The sequence below is a fragment of the Vipera ursinii genome (assembly GCF_947247035.1).
Source record: "Vipera ursinii genome assembly, chromosome: 3".
In the NCBI taxonomy this organism is placed as follows: domain Eukaryota; kingdom Metazoa; phylum Chordata; class Lepidosauria; order Squamata; family Viperidae; genus Vipera; species Vipera ursinii.
The window spans coordinates 86,227,316-86,252,654 of record NC_139516.1 but is presented as its reverse complement, the minus strand read 5'-3'; the positions used below and the strand labels follow the sequence as shown (position 1 = coordinate 86,252,654).

The window sequence follows — 25,339 nt, the reverse complement described above, 5'->3', positions numbered from 1 at the left end:
GGGTGGGCGTGGTCAGCTCTACATCGTTCGCATCAAGGGTGCCTATGGGGGCCTGGGCAGGAGTGGGACAGATCTGAGGGTCTCTGGCAGAAGGAGGGTCTCTGGGCCAGGGCCAAGGCAGTGGGGGCCGTTCCCTCACTCTTTCCAGGATGGCTTCGCGGGTCACATGAAACCACTTCGTGGGCCGGATCCGGCCTCCGGGCCTTGTGTTTGACATGTCTGGTCTAGAATCTAGATAAATAAACTTATTTAAGTAACAACAAGATCATACAAATAGCTTAATTTCTAGGGGGGGGGAGGAAGCTCAGAAAAAATAATCATTGCTCCACTGGCCTCAGCAGCTGGTTGACATTGTCTGGATTTTGAAGCTAAGCAGCTTAGTTAGACTTTGGGTAGGAGGCAACCAGGCCCTGTGGTTGCAAACTACCTCCATTCCGATGCCAAAAAGACTGTGTATGGATTCATTCATAAAACCTCTAGAAGTCAAGCTTGGCTTGAAGGACATTTTATTTTCTTGAGGGTGTTTTCTCTATTTGAGACTCTAGCACAGGGGTCTTCAAACTTGGCCCTTTCATGACTTGTGGACTTCAACTCCCAGAATTCCTCAGCCAGGCACGCTGGTTGAGGAATTCTGGGAGTTGAAGTCCACAAGTCATAAAAGGGCCAAGTTTGAAGACCCCTGCTCTAGCAGAAACTAGGTTTGGTGCTTTGTTGGAAGTGAAAGTTCTCCCTGGGAAAAAGATCTTTATCTCCAGGCATTTATACTTGGCCTGAAATCCCCCAGTACTATCAGTTGAAAATGATCCTGCAGATAGGAATGTAAACCTCTTCAGGTGCTCTCTTTAGTTACTAAAATAGAGAATTGATAGTGTCAGCTCTTCAGAGGAGGCCTAAACATCACCAGCTGTACTCAGACAACTCTTTTCTGAGAGAAGCCATCTAATCAGATCAACCAAGGATACTTTGGTGCCAACTTTATATTGCAATGGACTCAGAAAAATTGGTTTCTTCCAAGCGTGCTGGAGTAGAACAACAGCCCTTAAGTATCCTGTCTTAACTCCTCAAGGTTTATTTATGAAAGATGATCTCCTGCAACTGGATCAGAAAGAGTTTTTGGATGCTTCAGTAGAAGCCGCTCTTAATGTTGATGCCACTATCAGCACATATGAGTGAATTTATCAAAGAGCCTAACAAATTAAGGATGGAAAGTTCTAAACAGTTCTGATGCCTCTCTCTTGAGGTTTATTTAAAATAAATCTTTTATTGCTGAAAGGGCTCCGCTGAATGGTTACTTGGTGCAGTGGTGTAGAGAATGAATTTCATATGTCTAGGAAAACTATCCTTGAAAATAGACAGTTTGAAAACCACTGATGTGCAACATATTGTGACAGTTTATCTAGGTGTGCCTCTGTATTGCACGCACTCACATACTCCTCACCAGTTATTCTGAGTATCTTAATTTTATTCTGTTTGCATTTGTATTAGCAGGGGCAAATTCCATTCAGCATCTTTTTCCTGACAGTTTTAGAAAGTCTTGCATCTCTACCACTGGTAGCTTTTGACATAGCAGATTCTAATGGGTGTCATATTTCTGTCACCATTTTTTAAAAATCTTCAACTGAAGATGGGGAACTTTGATGGGTGACTGAATGATGCTAGTCAGGACTGGCTTGCTAAAAGGGAACTGGAAATTTGCAATAGTAATTTTTTCTCTCTTCCAAGTATAAGTTCTAAAGATTGAAAAGAGAAGGAAAAAGTAATAATACAGTGTTCATTTCTTACCCTGACTATTTGATTATTAAAGTGAGGCTTTAATGTACTTTATATTGATCATGTCTCATATTCCTTAGCTGATTAAAACACATTTTGTAAATAGTCCTTTGAGTTGCTAGAGTCTAGCTTCATGTGATACTAATCATATGGCGAGCAATCATGTACTTAAAGAAATACATATTTAATTATTTAATTGAATACTATAGTTACCTTTTTCCTTCCAAGCCAACACATTAAACTGGCATCTAATTTTTACTAGGATGATAATTATAAGTGCTGCAATGTCAGTGATTCTCCCAACCCAGCATCTCTTGATTTGGCACTTACATGATGTGATTGTTCATTTATATCCTGTTTACAGGTAGTCCTTGACTTACAACCACAATTGAGCCCAAAATTAATGTTGCTAAGTAAGGCAGTTAAGTGAATCATGCCCCATATTATGATCTTTTTATCATGGTTATTAAGTGAATTAATAACAGCGAGTCTCGTTTCCCCCATTGACTTGCTAGAAGGCCTACTATTGTTGCTCATCATCCTCATTTGGATTGTTGCATTGCATCGGACATGCTCTTGAAGACCACTTAGAAACTTGATCAGGCCTAGAATGAACTAGCTTAAGTAGTTATGAAAGTCAGTTGGTTTACCTATGTAGCACCTCTACTTTGAGAACTGCACCGGTTACCGTTATAGTTCAGGATCCAATTCAAGACACAAAACACTGATTTTCTTTAGACTAGTGATGGTTGAGGATCATTTGCTCGAGCAGCGTTTACTTGTCCCTTAGTGATCTGGAAAAAAAACAACTGTCTCTGGTTTCCATCCTTTAGGGTATTTCATTTGTAGATTTCTTTGAGTGAACCTTCTCCATTACCTCTCTCCTTCTCTGGAATAGCATTTACCCTGAAATCAGACAGGCTCTGACTCTCTTTCAGCAAAAGACCTTAAGATCTGGAGGCTAAAACATAAAAAGAACGGTTGCTGGAATTGGGTATGTCTAGTTTAATGAAAAGACGGACTAGGGGGAACATGATAACAGTGTCCCAATATCTCAGGGATTGCCACAAAGAAGAGGGAGTCAAGCTATTCTCCAAAGCACCTGAAGGCAGGACGAGATGGAAACTAGTCAAGGAGAGAAGCAACCTAGAACTAAGGAGAAATTTCCTGACAGTGAAAACAATCAGTGGAACAACCAACCTCCAGAAGCTGTGAATGCTCCAACAGTGGAAGTTTTTAAGAAGAGACTGGACAGCCACTTGTCTGAAATGGTATAAGGTTTCCTGCCTGAGTGGGGGATTGGACTAGATGACCTCCAAGATCCGTTCCAACTCTGTTATTCTATTCTGTCTGCTTTTTTCAGCAGGCCTTTGGCTTCTGTGAGTCATATTTTTTGGTATTGGGGATTTATTGTCATGGAGATTCTTGTATAGTGGTCAACTTAACTACTACTTGTAGGTCAAGAAGCTATAGTCAGCTATGATTGCAATAGCATAGAAGAGAAATAAACTCAAAATCCTTTGATCAGCATGGCCTGTGGCTCCAGATAAGTCTCATGGTTGAATTAAGCCAAATAAGAAACTGCAGAATGTCTTTCCATTTCCCCTGTAGAAAGTAAGCTAAGAATGTTGGGATTTTACTGCATATGATACTTGGGGGAAGGTAATGGTATGAGGATCATAAAACATGCTAACAGATGTTAGTCCCTCTAATACAGAGGTCCCCAACCTTTCGGGCACCAGGGACCGGTTCCGTGGAGAGCGGTTTTTCCGCAGACCAGAAGGTGTGTGGTTTTGTGTGCTGCCTGCACCACACGGATGGGGCTTTGCTTGTTTGTGTGGACTGGTTGCTGGCATGCCACGGCCCGGTACTGGTCCACAGACTGGGGGTTGGGGACCCCTGCTCTAATAGTTTGCTAAGGTTGTAACTTCATTTCTTTTTTTTTTGGCAAAATCTGCCTGTAATATGCACAGGTTTTTTTTGTTGATGTAACTCAGTTTTCCCTAACCTGGCATCTTTCACATGTGGGGTAATTCAGAAGATTATTCAGCACTTTCTCCCATTAAGATTATGTTTGGATTGCCATGCCTGTCCGTGATTAACCTGACCATGATTTAACTTGATTGGCCCAGTTTTCTTAGCCTGAGCAACATAGTGAACTAGCCACATTGTGTGGGCTCACCTAGTGTGTTAGGCCAAAATGTGGGTTGCTAAGCTATGATTTGGTGTGTACGAACAGCCAGCAGACGGTTGGATAGCAGAAAAGCTTGCAAGTCCCTCTTATTGGTAGTCAAAAGCCTGTGATGATACCCATTAGGGTTCTGTTTTTTTTTCCTCACCTACATATCAGCCCACCATAAGTCTGGTAAAAATAATCTTAGTGTGTATTATAACTGGTTATTTTTCTTTCCTCTGCTCTCCCCCCCCTAAAAATAGCAACTTTTTGGAAGCGTTGTCTACGCAACCCCCTAGAAAGCCAATGTATGTGTTTGTGAAGACTCCCCTTCTGCTTTCTTCATATATTTAGAACATTTCTGTTCTGCTGGATGAGTTCCCTAAACAGCCGCAGTACAAAATTACAACTGCTTAGCTTCTGGAAGTGACTTCATTGTGTACTATTTCACCCTTCCCCAAATCTCTAGGTTTGTTAAACTGCATCTCCCAAGATTTCAAGTTAGCCATTGCTCATGTTAGTTGGGAATTCTCAGACCTGGACTCAGATGCCAAGTGCGGAGAACATACATACATAAACAACCTCACATATACAGGTAGTCCTTGACTTACAACAGTTCATTTGGTGACCGTTCAAACGTAATGACAGCGCTGGAAAAAAGTGACTCGTAACTATTTCCCACACTTTACGGTGTTTGCAGCATCCCCCTGATCACGTGATCAAAATTCAGACACTTGGCGAGTGACTCGTATTTATGACAGTTGCAGGGATCATGCAATCGCTTTATGCGACCTTCCGAAAAGCAAAGTCAGCGGGGAAGCCAGTTCCACTTAACAACCATGTTGCTAACTGAACAACTGAAGTGATTCACTTAGCAACTTTGGCGAGAAAGGTAATAAAAACTGTTGTGATTCAGGGTCAGCCTGTGGGTTCGGCAGTTGAGTCGGACGACTCAGAGGAGGAGGAGGGGGGTGTTGAAGACCTTGCTGAGGGGTTTGAAGATCTTGCTGATGAGAGCCCTCAGCCAGGCCCCTCCCACTTGGTCACCACGGAGACCCAGCTCTGTGAGCCTGACAGCGTGGATGAAGATGACCCACATCTGGCCCTGTTCAAGGACGCCCGACGCAGGAGGCAGTCAATTAGGAGTAAACAGAGGAAGGCAATGGGGCTCCTCGGAAGGAGGCAGAGAGAAGCCACGCCCTGAACTCTATATAAGGGGAATGTGTGGGAGGGCTGGTTTGCTGAAGGCAACCGCTTGGATAGTTCCTGTTTCTTAAAGCTCCTGTTTCTTGGTTCGTGTCTTGTTTGTTTTTGTAGCTATAAATTTGGCAGGCGTAATTCCAGCCTCTTGCCTTCTTGTAAAAGGGGTTGTCCCTGCCTTTTCTGCAGGGCCGGTAGCAGGCTGGTACAGAACAAAAAACAGGGCAAAATTCACTTAACAGCCATTGCTTAGCCACAAAAATTTGGGGCTCATTTGTGGTCATCAGCTGAGAACTACCTGTAAATGTTCATCAGTATTCTCTGGATAACTGTGCAAAATGAGTGTATGACATCAAAAGCTTGTTCGAAGGGTTTTTATGAATAGTATATGCTCACCATGGCAATCATGTTCTGAAAGCACTTAATGATGTGCTCCCAAAATGCCCAATCACCCAAAAAGTTGTTTACCTGTGTCCTTCGCTATAAGGATGTTGAATATCCACCTGTGTGCCCCCAAGTGTTACAGATCCAGTTATGAGGTACGTTTCAGTGCATAAATAAATTTTGGAAGCAGATTCAAATATTGCAAATACGCAATTATATATATATATTTCAGTTTTGCAAAACAATAATTTTGTAGCTGTAGATCCCAGAAGCATCTTTGTGGCATCTTAATTAGATGTGAATAATTTATGAAACGGCTTTCTCTTAAAATGCAGCTTATTTGGAACTGTGGTCATCCACGTTCAGGATTGGAAAAAAAATCACAAATACCTGTACACTTAGAAACCTAAAATCTATTGCATTTGTCCCCTTTCTCAATATTATGCCCACGGTATGCCTATATTATTCTCTTGTGACTAATTGTTTCCAGTTTAAGAATCACTGCTTGAACAGTTAAAATCTTGCTGCTATAAAGTCCAGTCGTGAGATCTAGAAACATGAAGCACATTCCAACCAATTTAATTTGGGTGCAAGAACTGAATATGCATTTTGGGCCTGATGATTGTCAATTGTATGGGCAACTTGACTGGTTTCTTAGACTTGTGTTTTAATTGGTGTACAGGTAAAAGGAGCTGTTAATCTTAAAAGCAGCAGTACAGCATATTTAGTCATCTCCCTCAGGCTGTTCAACACTGTTCTTCTACTTCAAGTGGAAAATATAACTCATTCCTCCAAATAAGGAATAGTTGACTAATCTGGGCATGTGTGTGTATGTATGTATATGTGCATGTATATAGATAGATATAGGTATAGAATTAGGTAGAGAGAGAGAGAGGGAGAGAGAGAAAGAGAGAGAGAGAGACATGTGGCATCACGAAGGGCATCTGGTCAGTAAACGCTCACCTCCATCCATTTGCCCCAACTCTACCCCGAATTAAGGGATTAAAGAGTCGTAAAAAAAGGGAGATAGAACAGAATATTTATAGTTCAGGGTTGAACTGTGGTCCTTGATGCTTCCTGAGCTTGGTTGTTTTCTTGCAGACATTTCATTACCCAACAATGTGAATACCCTTCTAGCACTGATGATGTTAGCTAGTTGGGTAATGACATCTGCGAGAAAATAACTGAGCTCAGAGAGCGCCAGGGACTTCACGTCTAAGTAAGAAATGGAGCTGATATCAGAAGAACCTCTGCCTCCAGGACTGTCTGAACCAATTTGTCAATTTGTTGGGCTATATGGGAGGGAGATGGTAGAAGAGTAATGGGAGGGTCTCCCACATAGCTTGCACTTTGGCTATTTAGGTGCCTGTGCACCTGCTGATATTTTTCTTGCAGAACTCCAGGTTTCCTGCCCCCACTAGATTGTTAAAGACGTGTGTAATTAAAGCATTAAATTAAAACATGAATGAGCAGGAGGCTGGCATGCTGCCAAAGAGTGGTCTTAGCCTAGCCCACCTTTCCACGCATTCAGGTTTTAATAACGCCGTGGGATCAGAGACATTGTTAGAAAATAAAATGCTGGTGGCGTGGCTTGGTGCTGTGTCCACGATAGAGAACATCCCAAGAACTAAAGGGGACGGCAGAGAGCGGCTTCTTTTATTTTCCTGCTGGTTAAAAAAAGGTGCTTTTGTGACCAGCTGAGTAGATTAAAATGTTCATATGTGCAAAATGAAAAATGGAAATTGACTTCCCTTAACTACCAAGGGCTCTCTGTTCTAATCTCTTGAGCTCCCCATATCACCAACCACTCAGAAACTGGCATCTTGAAAATCTTGATTTTAAAAGATTGGGAGATACTTTTCTGCGAGATGGCTGAGTTAAATAAAGAGACCTTAGAAGACCAGGGGACAGATGTTTTGAGGACTGTTGACTCGGGAGAGGATATGATGGGCTTTTCCCCTTCCACTCATGGTATATAAAAACATGAATTTCTCAAAGCTTAAAATTACACGGTTAACATTCAGAAGAAGATTGATTGAAAACGATGTGTGTATGAATTTAAATAAGCTAATTAACAAAGACTTATTTTTCTTTATTTGCCTAGTCCCCAAGATTAATGTTGCAGATAGAATGACATAATTTACTTATTAATCTGTTCTCTTCTCTGCTAGGGTTTTGCTCCTCCAGCTTGTCGTATATGTAAATGTTCATCAAAACTTGGATTGCTGTGGATTACTCTGAGCAAGGCAGAATGAATACATGCCATAGAAAGTTTGCAGATGTGGAGTCAGAAGCTGACACCAAACATGGGAAAACCATTTTAAGCGTGCCAGCACTATTCGCTGGAATAAGCATGTGTTTGCAAGCAGTGTGAAAGTGTGTGCAAGAATTCAGCTTATTAGCACAGTCAGTGTCAACAGTACGATAATATACTGCTCTCTATCTCGGATAGCGCTTCCAATATAATGTGTTATTAAAGTGAAATATATTTCTCTCAGGCCCAGAATCAAGAATGACACGTGGCTATTCTTCCAAGATGGTTCTTTATTGTTTTCGCACTTATAGACCAGATCTTGCCAGACTGAGGTTTCTACACCTACAATATAGTCTCGTGAACTATTAGGGAGGGCCTGTCTTCTTCACCCTCTTCCTCTCACATGTATTCTCTCTTGCTCTTTTCCTTTTTATGAGGGGAACAGACACTCCATTTTTTAACATTACTTCATCAACATCCATCTACTACAGGGGTGTCAAACTCAATTTCATTGAGGGCTGCATCAGCATTGCGGTTGCTCTCGGGGCCGGGTGGGTGTGGTCTGGGTGGGCGTGGCCTACTGGGTGGGCGTGGCTAGAGTGCGTATGGCCTACTGGGTGGGCGTGGCCAGCTCTACATCATTCGCATCAAGGGTGCCTATGGGGGCCTGGGCAGGAGTGGGACAGATCTGAGGGTCTCTGGCGGAAGGAGGGTCTCTGGGCCAGGACCAAGGCAGTGGGAGCCGTTCCCTCACTGTTTCCAGGATGGCTTCACGGGCCACATGAAACCACTTCGCGGGTCGGATCCGGCCCCCGGGCCTTGTGTTTGACATGTCTGATCTACTACATCTACAGCTTTACCATTTGAAAAAAAAACACATTTTGATAGCATTTATGACTTCCTTTTCACCATTTTTGCCTTTGCTGGAAACACTTAGAGCATGTGTTTCAACCCCCTTCTTTGGCACATCATCATCATCATCATCCCCATATAAATCTCTAAAACACTCCACCCAGCCTTCCCTCATTCCAATTTCTTGCTAATTCTTGTGCCCGAGAACGTGTTTGTCCGATCCTGAGAATTTCCACCACTTGCACGACAAAGAGAACTCAGATGTCTCTGGAGATTCTCAGTCATCCAGATCATGATTGTCCCCAAAGTGCTTTTTTCAAAAGGCAACTGGACTTCGTGTTTTTTTTTCCCCTTGAAGACGTTTCACTTCTCATCCAAGAAGCTGCTTCACCTCAGCTGCTTCACCTCAGTCTTCAAGGAAAAAACAAAAAGTCCAGTTGCCTTTTGAAAAAGCACTTCTGGGACAAAGAGAACTAAGAATAATAAATTGAGTTGTCCAATTGACTTGGAATGGCTAGATCAGGGGCAGGCAACCTCAGCTCTTTTATGACTCATGGACTTCAACTTCAACTCAGCTGGCTCAGGAATTCTGGGAGTTGAAGTCCACGAGTCATAAAAGAGCCGAGGTTGCCTACCCCTGGGCTAGATCAAAGTCTAGATCTTGTCCCATTGAAGTATTGTGGCAGGCCTTGAAATGTCTCTGTGTTAAGCTGGTCCTAATGGAGGAATGGGCCTAATTCTTATATAGCAATGTGACAACTTGCAGAAATTACAGACTCACAGCGTCAGTAGCAGTTATCAGAGCTAAAAGTGGCATAACCAGCTAGCAGCATTTATAGGAACAACAGGTTTATCACGCTATTTTCCATCAGCGGGAGCCAAGGTGTTTTAATAGATCATCACAATAATAATAACAGCATGTGTTGAATGACTTTGTTTGTGAAATAAGGAAAACAAGTACAATGCTTTGGTATTATTTCTTTATTCAGACTCTGCTTCTATATCGGTAAGATGCCCAAATAATATGCTAATATAGATTAGAGATTATGTCATCCATTGCACTTAACAAATGTTATGTCCTTTTAGTTCTTAAATTGCAATGGCATTTTATTATTTTATTATGTTTTTTCCATCTTGGGCTTCCATCATTTCGGTAGGTATTGCTGCTGTAGTGTTTTCTAATCTCTCTCTCTCTCTCTCTCTCTCTCTCTCTCTCTCTCTCTCTCTCTCTCTCTCTCTCTGCAGTTTTTTTTATTGGCAAGGTTTTTCAGAAGTAGTTTATCGTTGCATCCTTCCTAGGGCTGACAGAAATGGGCGGGCCTCAGGTTACCCAGATGTCTTCGCGTCTAAGGTGGGACTAGATCTCACAGTCTCCAGGTTTCTAGTCTGATGCCTTAACCGCTATAAATTAACTGTAATTACTTCTTAGCTTCACTTAATTTCTTTGCTGCATACAGTAATGGGGTTGTGGTTTGCTTTCTTTTATCCATTATCATCGGTATAGTAAAAAAAAAAAGCCCCACAACCTCACAGGCACAGCTGGTCACCTTGATTTCTTAAGACCAAAGGGTTATTTGGTTTCTTGGGGACGCAGTGGCGCAGAAGCTTAATGATGCTGGATGTGGTGAGCAATTGCTAGGACTCTGGTGGTTTGAGTCCAGCTCCATGAGATAAGGTGAGCTCCTGTCTCTGAAAAAAATTGCATCCATATGTCTTTAATACTACATTGTGTGATAAACTGTATATAGTTGGACAACCTTGCTGCTATGAAAAAGGCAATCCTGATACCATTTCTGAGAAGTTAATCAGCAAAGTTATTTCCAGTTCTCTATATTACTAAACCTGTATATAATCAGAAGGAGGGAATATGGACAGAGGACAGCTTCCTTCCAGGTCGATGATTGTAAACCCCATCTTGCCTTACCAAAGATCAAGTCTATGGCTACATCACTGGGTAGATGCAGTCAGAGCATCCTACTACCTCCTCTTCCTGGTAAATGGATCTCCTGGTGAATTGGATCCTGTTTTTATGGGGCATTGAAAAATACCATATTTCCCTGAAAATAAGCCCTCACATGATTTTTCAGGATGCTCATAATATAAGCCCTACCCCCAAAATAAGCCCCAGATGAACACATTTAGTACGTTGGATGTATTGAATTATAAAATATTAATATTAATATATAATTAAATATAAATATTATTTACATTATTTATTTGAATAAATGTAGATTGTTGTATATGAAAAAAAAAAGACATCACCTGAAAATAAGCCCTAATGCGTCTTTTGGAGCAAAAATTAATATAAGCCCTGGTATTATTTTCAGAGAAATACGGTAGTTGAAAGTTAGTGGACCCAATCCCTTTTGACAAACCAAGTATCTTGAGATGAACGTGCTTGTAGTGCTTGAAGCAGACTTCCACAGTCTGGGTGGAGATTTGGGGACTGGTTGTTCAAAGATCTTTGGAGGGTACCAAGCTAGGAAAGACTGGTTTATATATTAGTGGGATGGTGATATCACACTCCTCTATAATATATAAAGGTATGACTGTGAAGGCTCTTTGAAAATTTTGCCTTGCCTCCCATTAGTCATTCTCAGAGCTGCCTAAATCATTTCAGTTTGTGTCACTCATTAAATAGCTTTGTCTGTTGTTTTATAGAGGGCACTGAAGGTTGTGAAGTTGTTGCAGTCATGTTGGGTGGGGGACGGGTGGCTGAGATCAGTGGAAAAAGGATAAAGCTTGGGAGGTAGGGCAGAGACAAGCCACTTCAAAAGAACTCATCTGAAGCTTGGGACAGCTCCGCTGAATCTTTCAAATCTGTCTTCTCCCTGAAGAATGAATCAGCTTGACATTTTAGCAACTTTTTGAAGAAATGGGGTGAAGTAGCTGAAACACATCAAAGAGCGATAAACAGCAAGGATCTGAAAAAAAGAGCATCTTTCATCTTACTCCCTAATTATTTTTCTCTTTTAGTCAGAAACAGATGAGGTCCTTTGTCCTATTTTAATTTCACAAAAGAACTGTTAACGATATTGTTTTGTGTTACCTGTGTCCCTCTCAGGAAACAGCACATTACAAATCAGGTACTGTGATCTGCTTGAAAAAGTTGCCTCTTGCTTATGTGGATTTATCTGATTGTTGCCTGCTTTTGAAGTCATTTTTCAATATCCCTGCAGGTTTCTCTAATGTAGTCAACATGGACCCCAAGGGTCAATGGGACTATCCTTGGTTCATTGCATATATCAACGCATTTTACATTATAACCATTATTGTTTGTTTGCGCAGTCAACCAGATGTTTAGACTGGATTTGACATTTTATTCATCTATTTAGTCCTTCCTGTTCCAGGTAAAACGTGAGTTGCGCCCAAGGCACTTGTTACTCTTGGTATTATCTTTGCTTTCTTTTGCCATAGTCATTCTACTTGCATTTGCAGGTCTTCGCGTTTTCTCCAATTCTTTCTCTTCTCTTCTGCTCTCTCCCAAGTACTGCAACATCCACTATCCAGCACTTTAGCTTTTTCATTTTTTATTGCTGTGTTTATTCTGTGGTTCTACCAGTTCTTGCTTGCTATCCAATGGTATTTCTTGCAGATATTCCAGTGCACCATTGTTGCTACTTTCCAGCCATTGTTTGAAGTCAGTCTGGGCAATCCTCTTGTAGCAGGTAACTGGGTGGTCCAACTGGTTCTTCAGATTATTGGAGAGGCAACGTTTGCGTTCTTCTCGGTTCTGGGTTTGTATGCAGCCAGTATTAGCCCCTTGGTCCCTTTTGTCAATTTTCTTGTTCTTAGCCATTACCAGGTCTTCTTGTTATCTGCTTTGCCTGCTAATACATTTTTTTGGGCGGGGTTGACGAACAAAAGTGAAGGGAATGATAAGCTGAAAAGTTTGGGGACCTGTAAAGTGAATTTGTAATTTGCTAATATAATAATAATAAACCTTTATTGTCAATGTACAACATGTGTACATTGAGATTAGCTGAGCCTCCCCCGTGCTCTCTCCCCCCGACACAGTGACAACAAACCCTCCATCCCACCACACTATGTGAACCATCTACACCACACACCGGCCTCCCAAGTCAATTCTGCATAAGATTATGTCCCATTTAAAAGCCTAACAGCCCACGGATAAAAGCTATTTTTCAGCCTGTTGGTACGGCTGGCTATATTCCTATATCTCCTACCGGATGGTAGGAGAGTAAAGAGATACTGTCCAGGGTGTGAGTCATCCCTGAGAATCTTCCTCACTCTTCCAAGGCAACGAGCCCTGGCAATGTCATCCACTGGTGTCAGGGAACAGCCCACAATGTCTTGTGCTGTGCTCACTACCCTCTGTAATACTTTCCTGTCTGCGGCTGTCAGACCAGCATACCAAACCACAATACCATACGAGAGGACACTCTATAGTAGACCGGTAAAAGAGGGTCATTAGCTGTTGTTCTACCCTGTTCTTCCACAAGACCCTAAGAAAGTGAAGCCTCTGTTGGGCCTTTCTAGCCACCTGACTTGTGTTAACTTTCCAGGTCAGATCTTCGCAGAGGTAGACTCCCAGAAATTTAAAGGAGGAAACTCTCTCCACACAGTTCTCCCCGATGTAAAGTGGGGCAGGTTCCTCCTTATTAATATGGCAGAGGATGTGATCTACCAAGGTGTAGTTATATTTCCTCAATGAATAAATGAATAAGTGTAGTGTTTTTCTGATTCATTGGTTTAACTGGGTTCTCTTTATATAATTTTAGAGTGCATAGAGAAATGTGTAGAGAACAGATCATGTTTTAGGTCATTTATACAACAATATTGAAAATTCAAAAGGGTTCTCAAACTTTTGAGCACTCATGAAGTTTGCAATGGAGGTGAGAATTCAGCTAGAGGATTCCTGGCTCATAAGTTCAGTCATATAGTATTATATATTAAAATACAATAGAGCCACTGAACTCTGGGATAGGAGTGGCTCTATTGTATTATTAGTATCATATATTTAGATTCTCCTTTATTTATGATAGATGTAAGGAAGCAGCGTTGTGTAGGACCTTCTTAACCATGCTTCTTGGTACTGGTTGGGTTATTGGTTAGAAATGATTTACCGTATATTTTCAAGCAAGTTGCACATATTGTTACAGGTAGTCCTCGATTAACAACAGCTCATTTAGTGACCATTCAAAGTTATAACGGCACTGAAAAAAGTGACATGACTGTTTTTCACACTTACAACTGTTGCAGCATCCCCATGGTCACGTGATCGAAATTCAGATGCTTGGCAACTGGTTCATATTTATGACCGTTGCTATGTCCCAAGGTCATGTGATTACCTTTTGCGCCCTTCTGACAAGCAAAGTCAATGGGGAAGCCAGGTTCATTTAACGACTGTGTTACAAGCTGCAACCATGTTACAACGTAACACCTGCAGTGATCCACTTAACTGTGGCAAGAAAAATGGTAACATGGAGCAAAATTCACTTAACAACTGTCCTGCTTAGCAACATAAATTTGGGGCTGATAAGTTGAGGACTATCTGTACTTAGTTTTTTTAGGTTCAGCATACTCTCATGGAAGTGTGATCCGGGAAACCTATTTTACTAAAGTTAATATATGATATAATTCAGGGGTTCAAATACACTCCTAGCATGGAAGGTTCTGCTTAGTTTTGTGGCCTATATTTTCTCTCAGCTTACCTAACTCATAAGACTGCTGATGTGAGGATAAAAATGGATGGAGATTCTCACTTTAAATTCCTGGAGAAAAAGTGGAATAAGCCTGGCAAACTAATAATAAGAAATAAGTCTTGTATTAGACTCACGGGTGTTATTTTGACTAGCTATTTATGTTTGTAGCAAAAAACCATATATAGTAATATCTCTACTCCAGGCAGCGTAAAAACCCATTTTTCTATTTTATTATCTATTGCCCCATCTGAGACCATTCTTCATACAACAGGACAAACACCAGCTCTTCCCTCTAGTATATCTGTACAAATATTCAGGATTATTCCTATCCGTAAATACGGAATTTCCATTTAATTGACTGTGGCTGGCTGAGATAACCTGACTGTGGCGGAGTATAAAATTGGCCTGTTTTAAGTGGCATGTAGACTAGGGCTCCCCAACCTTTTGGGCACCAGGGACCGGTTACGTGGAGAGAAATTTTTCCGCGGACTGAAGGGGGTGTGGCTTTACGTGCTGCCTGCATCCCGGGGGGGGGGCTTTGCTTTTTTGTGCAGCCTGGTTGCTGGTGTGCTGTGGCCCGCTACCGGTCCACGGCCCGGGGGTTGGGGACCCCTAATGTAGACAATAAACTTCTTGCCTCATTAAGACCCTGGAGAGTAGGTGCTTCTGCCTATTGGTGGAACTGTATAAAAAGTGGATTGGTTAGGTAATGGAGGAAGCTGCTGAAGACTGTGGATATCGTATTTCTGCTGTGTATAGACTGGAGTTGCTGTATAAATCCAGACGTGGTCAGAGGAGGAGCTGAGCACCAAAGCAGGAGCAGGCAGGATGAGACAGAGAGAGATATGTGACATTAATTAGCAGGTGGAAGAAACAGCTGATTTGGAAAGAGCAGACCAGGCATCAGAAAGGACAGCTTGACAAAGGTGGAGGGCTTCTCAAAGGTTTGAGAAAGAGTGATTTTTTCCCCCACTTCTTCCTCTCTAGACTGAAAGCAAGTCAAGAAGTGAAAGTTCTGAAGCTGTCTAATGGAATACATATATATGCATGAATCAAGGAAGTTCTGATCAAAGTTCTAATAAGGAAAATCTGCAGAGGGAGATCCAGGTGGTTAGGAAACCATAAAATGCTCCATTTAGAAATGTCTCTGCATAGATAGCAAGTGGGTGGATAAGCTGAAGCCACTATATCTAAGACAAAGAAAAGTATTTACTTCAAAAATCCTGCATTTACTTCAAGAACATTGCAATTTGGAGGAGAACAATGTGTGTGCTTGTGTGCATGCACACGCACCTGGAAAGTTCCCATCCCTTTTCTTACTTTTGACACTGACATGACTATTAATCATCGCTAGATTGATCTCCATGAGGTTGTCTTGATTCTCCTTTCAAACCTTCATTCTGTTTGGTGACAGCATTTGCATGTATGTGTTGTGTGAAGGAACGTTTCCTTTATCTGTCAGGAATCTGTCAGTCAGTTTCACTGGAAGATGTCAGATTCTAACATTTTGAGTGGGATAACTCTTGATTCATACTTTGAATACTTATGAACATTTTTCTGTCCAATCATTTTCACAATATGAACAAAGCTAATAGCTTCTTTACAGCCACCCAACCCTGCATATTCCGACTATTGGTCCCCGTGCAACTATAAGGCTTCTGTATTACTTTAGATATTTAGTAATCCACTCTTATTCTTTTATTTCCCTAACTCCTTACTATCTTTAAAATAAAAATACAAAGTGGGCCTGGCCATTCGTTGAGGTCTGACTACTAAAAGAACAGTTGATAAAAACATGAGTACATCTAAGTATAATAAGACACCAAGAGTTGTTCAAGTGAGCCTTATTTAATCTCACACTCTTTATTATTTTTAACACATACAGTAGTTGGCTCTTTAATTGTTACTTTAAATAGATATTGGAAAATACGAAGATTTAAATTAATCATTAGTAGATGCAATGCAACGTGCGGTTTCCTATATTTATATTGCTTTATTAGTTCAACTAACATCCTACTTTTCTACCCAGAGTGGGCAATATGGTATTTGGGGCACCTAAATTGTTTTTAAAAAGAATGAAACAATTAAAATCATGTAAAGAAATATTAATCCAACTCATAAAACTTGGAAGAAGAAATTTTTGATTTTTTTAATGGTGGAAAGTGTGTCAACTAATTGCAACTCCTGATGGAAGATAGGCCATTTGATACAAGTTCACACCGTTGTTTCTGTCTCTTGAATAAGTTCACATTAAGACAAACAAGTTGTCTGAAACCAAGTTTTAAAATAATTAAAATGTCACAGTTAAGACCAAAAAGGCTGGCTAAGTTGTGTCCAGAAACCAGTTAAAAAAGGTAAAGGTTCCCCCGCACATGTGTGCTAGTCGTTTCCGACTCTAGGGGCTGGTGCTCATCTCTGTTTCAAAGCCGAAGAGCCAGCGTTTGTTTGAGGACATCTCCGTGGTCATGTGGCCGGCCTGACTAAATGCCAAAGGCGCACGGAACGCTGTTACCTTCCCACCGCAGTGGTCCCTATTTTTCTACTTGCATTTTTATGTGCTTTCGAACTGCTAGGTTGGCAGAAGCTGGGACGAGTAACAGGCGCTCACTCTGTTACGCGGCACTCGGGATTCGACCCGCCAAACTGCCGACCTTCTGATCGACAAGCTCAGCGTCCTAACCCAGCTGCTTTCCCAATAAATACTTGGATACTTTATTTCCTCAATTTAAGACCACAATTGAACTCCAACTTTGTGTTGCTAAGTGAGACATTTGTTAGGTGTGTTTCACCCCATTTTATGACCTTTCTTGCCACAGTTGTTAAGTGAATCACTGCAGTTGTTAAGTTAGTAACACTCTTGTTAAATGAACCTGTCTTCCCCATTGACTTTGCTTGTCAGAAGTTCACTAAAGGAGATCACATGATCCTGGGAGACATGGCAACCGTCATAAATATGAGTCAGTTGCCAAGTGTCTGAATTTTGATCATGTGACCATGGGGGTGCTGCAATGGTCATAAGTGTGGAAAATGATCACAATTCACTTTTTTCCAGTGCCGTTGTAACTTCAAATGGTCACTAAATGAACTGGACTATCTGTGTTATTGCCCGGTTTGGTACTTGCCATACATAGGCCAAAGATTTCATGGTATCCACTTACGTTTAGTCAGAAACAAATCTCACTGAATTCAGAGGGCTTCCAGATAGTCCTCAAGTAATGGCCGTAATGGAGCCTGCCCATCATGGTTGTAACTCATGACTATCATGAAGCAGGTCAACCAAGTGACTGAGCTGATTTTACAGGTTTTTTTTTTGTGGTGGTTGTTAAGTAAACGCCACAGTTTCTGCCAGTGTCATTAAGTGACTCCTGTGGTCATTAAGTGACTCCATGATTTGCTATGGGTTGGTTTTGCCAACAACGAATTAAATGCTGGGTTTTGACAGAAAGTGGTAAAATGCAATCACGTAGCCATGGGACACTGCAAATGGCCATAAATGTGGCCCGGTTGGCAAGTGCCTGAAGTTCAGTCACATGACCATGGGGAGTAGCCTGACCATCAGAACTTCAATACCGGGTTGTAAGTACCCCCTAGGTGGGTCCATCGGAATTTTGAATACTTGCAAAGCAGTTGTTTGTAAGTTGAGGACTACCTGTATTTCTATATAAGCTTTAACTATTATAATACATCTTTTAGCTATGATGCAGTAATTTTCATGTATCATTATCCCCTGACACCACCACCACCCCCAGTCTGAAATAAAACCATATGGCCCTGCACAAAAGAATCCATAGTTGCATAAAGTATTGACTACCGTTTGAGCTTTCCTAACAGCAAATAACTAATACATTGTTGAGAATATTTCATTTGATCCTCTGTTGGTTATTATTATTTTGAATTCTTTTCAGAAATAAAGGGAATCTCATTCAGGATCCAGACCAGTGTGAAAGGACCTTCGGACACAGACATATTATTAAAGTTGTTGTTTCATTTACCACTCAGTTACCCATCAAGCTTGCCAAACATCTCTCTTCATTCTGAACAGCTCACAAGGACACAGTGTCTGGCTGTGAGAGCAAGATTGCTTGAAGAAGCAGCAAGTCATTTGTCTCAGCCCATGGTACATGAGTTGATCCTCTGGATAAAGCAGAATTTTCAGTCTGCGGTTGAAGAAGCTGAAATTCCAGACTGCAGTGGGCAAAGTACTCTGTCAGTGAAAACAGCCGAGGATAATGATGTCTGGACTGCCCTTTTGCATTTAGACCATATGAGAGCCAAAGGAAAATACATCAAAACGGTCGAAAAATGGTGTAGAGATCTTGGCTTGGCAGGAAGATTGATGTTTATGGGCAAGATGATTTTCGTACTTCTTCAAGGAGACAAGCAGGACATTAAGGTGCAGGCTTTGCTCTTTGTGGCTGATAGACCATTGAATGAGAATGAATATTTGAGAATTTTGCTAGTAGCATTAACCATCGGAGATATCCCAGTTGGTTGCTGCTTTTCGCACAAAAATCACCCTTCCTCTTGTTGTTTTTCCCCTCTGTCCTCTGGGTTCCCGCTCCATAAAAGTTACATCCACAGCAATGTTTAGTATTGGATTTGCAAGGCTAGCCACAGTTTGCACTGCGAAAGGGTCAGCCATCACAACTTCACCACTGTCCTTTCCACTCAGGTGAAGAACTCCAAAATGAGCAATGACAGCAGATTGGGTAGAATTTTTCCCACTTGCTTACATTAGCCTCACACCAGGGTGAGCAGATACACGACAGGAGAAATTTGGGGTGACCTCTGCGGTTGTCCATTATTTGGGGAGTCTAGGTTAGTGTTTCTCAATCTTGGCAGCTCGAAGATGCGTGGACTTTGATTCCCAGAACTCCCCAGCTAGCATGCTGGCTGGGGATTTCTCAAGAGTTGAAGTCCACACACCTTCAAGCTGCTAAGGTCAAGAAATACATTTAGATGGTCTAGATATGTGGAAGACCACCCATCTTCAAGCTGCCAAGGTTGAGAAACATTGGGTCGAGACAATGGCTTTTTGAGATACAGTGGTAAATGGGCTTTTCCCCCCAGTTAAATACGGTAGCCTCACCACCTAAGTGCCCTTCACACTTTCTAGCAGTAAACTAAATACTAATGCATTAATTAATCATGAAAAAGTTGCTGCCCTTTTATGAGACCCCATTTGTGCTACCATAGGCAGCTGCTTCACTCAAACTAATGGATGCTATTCCTGTAACCCAAGAATGGATGATTATACGTAGGCCAACACGTATCTTCCGTTGTGATGTATGGAATTATGGATGAATCATGACAAATTTAGTATTCTGTCATGCCTTCATGGCCAATGAAATGTAACTGGTAGAAATTTGTGTTCAGAAATGGATTATATTATTTAGATCTGGATAATAATTACAGTCCTGTGAGTCGGTTGGAATTTTATATGGAAATATATATGCAAACTGACAGATGGGAAAATTGAACAACTCCTAAATGTGAATTATTCCTAAATGTCAAAGTGGAACTTTCTGTTTTTTAGTTTAATGCCATTTTGTGAGCAATTTCCATTCGCAAAAGCCTTCAGTTACCACAGTTTTGGTTTCACTATTTTGTTCTCCAGTCAACTCTGTAAGTATACGCAGAACTCATGGCAGATCTTAATGAGAATGGATGGCATTGTTCTTTTTTAGGCTTTTTGAGCAGGGCATAAATTTGCCCCGCTCAAGTCTTATTAATCTGATCACTACATAATACATGAGTAGAATAGAATATCACAGTTGGAAGGGACCATGGAGGTCTTCTAGTCCAACCCCCTGCTCAAGCTGGAGGCCTTATATAATTCCAGACAGGTGGCTGGTCCAGTCTCTTCTTAAAAGCCTCCAGTGATGGAGCACCCACAGTTTCCGAAGGCAAGCTGTTCCACTGGTTGATTGTTCTCACTGTCAGGAAATGACCTAAGGTTGCAGTCCTGTTTTACTTAAAATGAAGTAAGGCTATTAAACCTCCTGAACCTTCCTCCGAACTAAGCATAAAGAAGTTGGTACAGCTTATGTAGTCTTTATCTGTAATTTTAGCAGATTTTCAGAGAATTCTGGACTACTCTATTGTAGATGGGAAAGTCAAATAAAAAAACCAGCCAGTGATAAGCCTGTCCCAAATTACGGTATTTCCAAGAAAATTGCATGGAAATATCTATAGAATCACCAAGAGCTGAACTTGACTCGAAAGAGAGCAGATTATACTTTTCATCTTTGTTTGCCACAATTTAATGCGTGGCTGTATCCATTAAGTCACCAGGAGCTGAGCTTGACTTCAAAGAAGCCCCTTCCTTCCTTCCTTCCTTCCTTCCTTCCTTCCTTCCTTCCTTCCTTCCTTCCTTCCTTCCTTCCTTCCTTCCTTCCTTCCTTCCTTCCTTCTTCATACTCATTAAACAAATGCCCTGGTTGTTAAGCAAATCCACTATTCGCTATGGGGTGTTTTTCCCAAAAAACCAAAGTAAACCCTGGTTTTCAGTAAAAAAAAATATGTGACTGCAGGATGCTGCAAATGGCCATTAAATGCAGGCTGATTGCTGAGCAGACAAAATGCAGTCATGGGACCATAGAGTGTATGTGTGTGGGGGGGTTTGAGGGCCCAGTTGTTGAAGGTTTGGTACTGGGTGGTAAATGCCTTTTGAGGATGGTCCAGTGGAACTTCAAATGATCATTAAGCGACTGATCGTAAGTCGATGACTACATATAAACAGGGTTGATTTTAAATTTTTATGTACTAATAGTGGTGGAAATTTATTTTATTTGTAGCTTTTTTGTTGTTATTGTGACCTGTTATTGTGACCTATTTCTGTTTTGAGGCTGCGAAACCAACACCAAACAAACGGACCTCCGTCATAAAAACTTTGGCAAGATTTGAATGTGTGCATAAATTTAGAAGCACTTTGTTGTTTGATGATAAACTAAAGTCATTCTGGGGCACTTCACCATTTCAGAATTGAATGTAATAGCTCTGAGCTGAAGGACTTGCCATAAGTGCTTGCCTTTTTGTTATTCTTGTTTGTGAAAAAGATGGAAATCACGTGGCCAAACTGTGCAACGTGGTTTGTACCAAGTATTAAATAGAAGGTCCTTGTGTTGTTGGAGAAGATGAGTTTGGAAGAGCTTTCATGTCACGGCAAAAAAAACAACCCGCTTAATTTTTTCTCCAGGCCCTAGAGCTAATTTTTAGCAAAACACAAGAAAAACCCCCAGTGTGTTAATACTCAAGTAGGTTTAATTCATGTAAGAAGAAAACAAACACTTGAAGCAGAAAAAAACTAAGCTGACATCACTACTACACCCACTCAGGTGTAGTAGGGGAAATTTTTTTTTTCTGTGTGTATGTGTTTACACAAGTTGCCTATCCTTGCTCTGGGAGATGATATAAGAAATACATCTGTGGCTGAGTGAAGAAACATTTTAAATATTCATTGCAGACTGTGGGAAGTGTAACTCAGAAATTAGTTATATAAATCTGTTTATTTTTCATACGAGTTAACATATGAAGTAGGATAAATTGGAGAGGAACCACATCAGGTGTAATCCTACTTTTTGTAAGAGTGCTAAAGGTGCTCAGGAAAGCTGCTTTGGAAATCTTGGTGCAGTTGTTCATAAACTTGTACAACTCAGCGTATGCCTTTCACATGTCGCATAAAAATGCAAGTGCAACATTGTCATACTTTGCACTGGTAAGGTTATTTACTAGCAGCAATAATCCTGCCATTAATAAAAAGGCTAAGTGTTGACTTACGGGGTTCAGTCAAGATGTATTTAGAAATCCTTTCAAGAAATCCTTTTTTTTCTGTCAGTAATAGTTGTCCTTGGGCTATTATGGATAATGTATAGTAATGTTGTTGAATTATTAGTCTTTTTTTCTGATTTAGGAATACCTTATGCTCCAAAAAACTAGCAAAGTGGATGTGGATTCGAGCGGAAAGAAGTGTAAAGAGAAAATGATGCGCGTACTCTTTGAAACAAAAATACAGGCTGAACACAGAAGGTGTGTTTTAGTTGCATTCAGCTAGAAAACCAGCTTTGAATTGATAATTACATTCTGACAAAGAAGTTGGCATATTCATGAAGTCTTTTTGGTACAATGTAGGTTTCAGGCATTTGAAGTCAAAGAATATTCAACGTTGGACAAGCTACAACAGGAATTTGAGGCCGCAGGACTCGCAAAACTGTTCAGTGAGTTTGTGTCGGCTCAGTTAAAATAATTTTGAAGCAAGCCCAAAAGATTGTGACTTAAACTGTCACTGAATATATCAAATGAAAAAGGATGATAACACGGAAGGTTTGGTGATGAACATGTCCTAAAGGTTTTCTGAAGCAAACTGTCACAAAAAAGCCATCTCCTTGCACAAAGCACAAGGCACTTCTCACAGTAGAACAGATGTTACTTTGCTGTGTGCCCTGACAGCATTTTGCTACTAACTGTTGAAAATTCCAACAGTTGATATTTAAGAATTGTAGGTCAGGTGTGAAGGAATTGCTGTTGTCCTTGGGATTTGGAAACCTAACTTTGATATATATATATATATATATATATATATATATATATATATATATATATATATATATATATATATGTGTGTGTGTGTGTGTGTGTGTGTGTGTGTGTGTGTGTGTGTGTGTAAATTTTAAATTGTTAACAAAGAATTAAGGGAGACTGATATGCATTTCAAACTTATTAGTTTTCATCAGTCAGCCATACCCTTCTGAGATTCGAACAGAATAGACTATATATATAGTCTATTCTGCATGGGTATTCAAATTTTTTTTGCATCATATTTTCAAAAAGTAATGCTTAAGTACATGACAATATTATGCTCTAAAGAGCTTGTCTTTTAATTTATTAATTGAAGAATATAAGGGATGAGACATAATTTTAAACTTGGTTTGCTCTTTTTTTTAATTTTAGGAAAGTGAAGTAAAATAACTGTGGCATTATTTCCCAGAGATCAGTTTTGCTCTTTCATAAAAGTAGAGTTTCACCTTCTGTTTAGAAATTGGATTTAAAATTCACCTTACTTCAGAAGGTAGTTTGAGTGGCTACTGAAATACACACAAAAATGCCCAGTTAAAAACTGATTAGTATATATAAAACAATATGATAATAAAAAAAAATTAAAGGTTTTTTTTTAAAAAAATGTGAATGTCATACAATCACTTCTGGTTTTTTTACTATAACTTTTGACCATTGATTCAGTATAATATCTGGTTACTGGCTTATTGCAAGTTTCTTAAGCTGAATAAAAGCCCGCCTTTCATCAAAACTTATTTGTTTTTAGCTGTTTGTCTGTTGAGTTTTGTATATGAAATCATGTAGAGATGTCTGAAAAAGATGTTATACCTTTGATTAGGAATCTTATTTTTTCCAGTTCCTATTAATCAGGGTGGTAGTAACTTTCTCAATACTGTGGAAATTGAGAAGAATACCCATTCTCCTAAAGATTGGGATGAGTAACTTGTACTTCTCCAGGTGTTACTGAATAACAACTTACAACATACTGGGTGAGGCTACTGGGATTTGTCCTTCAGCAAGATTTGAAAAAACTCTGCATCCTTGTTTTATATTTTCAGCTTGTTGACAAAGGAAATGAAGAACTGATTGCTTTAATATAGAATTTTCTACTTTAATTATAATTAGCAAAAACAGATACCAAACACCACTGTTCAGGAGTTGGCTTTATTCTGGGCTCCATCTTTAGGCCTGGCTCTTTTCTGAACTAATATTATTACTCTTATTTACCAAACTTTGATAGAAAAAGTTGATTTGAAAAATTTCTTCTAGAAGTCTCATGCTACCATTTTTTAGGTACGTAAGTGCATCACAGCTAGGAAAGGCAGTGTACTATGTTGTTAAGATTTTTGTCTATCCTTGGAATATCCTTTCTGGGCTTCCTTACTAGAGGGGGTAAATTTTGGGTCACAGTTACTTGCATGACCTCTGCTTTAACAAGGACCCCCATGGGCTTAATGGGTTACAGGTGCCTGTCATATCCCTTATGCCTGCCTGCTTATCTACCTGCCTATTTACTTCCCTACTTACTGAACTTATATGGTCCCATATAATGACTCTAGGTGGCTCACAACAATCCCTAAAAATATGGTTAAAAACAAAGGAATCCTTCTCTCCAGGTTTCAGATCAATCATCCTTGCAGCTCAACTCCCATCCTAGCCATCCTTGGGTGAAGAGCCAGATCTTCATGACCCTCTGGGGCCGGTGCTCATCTCCGTTTCAAAGCCGAAGAGCCAGCGCTTGACTGAGGACGTGTCCGTGGTCATGTGGCCGGCATGACTAGACGCCAAAGGTGCACGGAACGCTGTTATCTTCCCACCGTAGTGGTCCCTATTTTTCTACTTGCATTTTTACATGCTTTCAAACTGCTAGGTTGGCAGAAGCTGGGACGAGTAACAGGCGCTCACTCTGTTACGCGGCACTCGGGATTCGACCCGCCAAACTGCCGACCTTCTGATCGACAAGCTCAGCGTCCTAACCCACTGAGCCACCGTGTCCCTCTTTTTTAAAGATAAGGATGACCAAATGTGAACCATTTTTAAATGCCGCCAATTTTTATTTTATTTTTTCCAGGAGTGTGGACGGTCTTCCAAATATGAACACTTCTCCATGGATTTGTGTACAAAAAATAACTTCTTTCTCTTTTTTATTTTTTGAGAAACCCTTGTTCTACTGATGTCCAACATGGAATTTCTTTTTTTAAAAGCAATGCATACATACATAAAAGGTAAAGGTTCCCCCGCACATGCGTGCTAGTCGTTTCCAACTCTAGGGGCCGGTGCTCATCTCCGTTTCAAAGCCGAAGAGCCAGCGCTTGTCCAAGGACGACTCCGTGGTCATGTGGCTGGCATGACTAGACACCAAAGGTGCACAGAATGCTGTTACCTTCCCACCGTAGTGGTCCCTATTTTTCTACTTGCATTTTTACGTGCTTTCGAACTGCTAGGTTGGCATACATACATACGTCCTTTTTTTTTTTTACTGAGCAA

At 40.6% G+C, this 25,339-nt stretch overlaps 1 protein-coding gene across 3 annotated transcripts in view; it reads left to right on the top strand.

Annotated features, from left to right (window-relative positions):
- Positions 1 to 25,087, top strand: part of RWDD3 (RWD domain containing 3) — a 28,162-nt gene extending 3,075 nt beyond the window's left edge. For 2 of the 3 annotated variants that reach the window (XM_083357698.1, XM_083357700.1), the window contains exons 2-4: positions 18,205 to 18,692; positions 22,212 to 22,327; positions 22,430 to 22,827. In XM_083357698.1, the coding sequence (XP_083213824.1) occupies positions 18,205 to 18,692; positions 22,212 to 22,327; positions 22,430 to 22,544 (719 nt within the window). In that variant the 3' untranslated portion in view covers positions 22,545 to 22,827. Of the gene's footprint in view, positions 1 to 18,204; positions 18,693 to 22,211; positions 22,328 to 22,429; positions 22,828 to 24,923 lie in introns of those variants that run through there. The other variant, XM_083357699.1, reaches the window with a different exon arrangement.
- Positions 25,088 to 25,339: the final 252 nt, after the last annotated feature.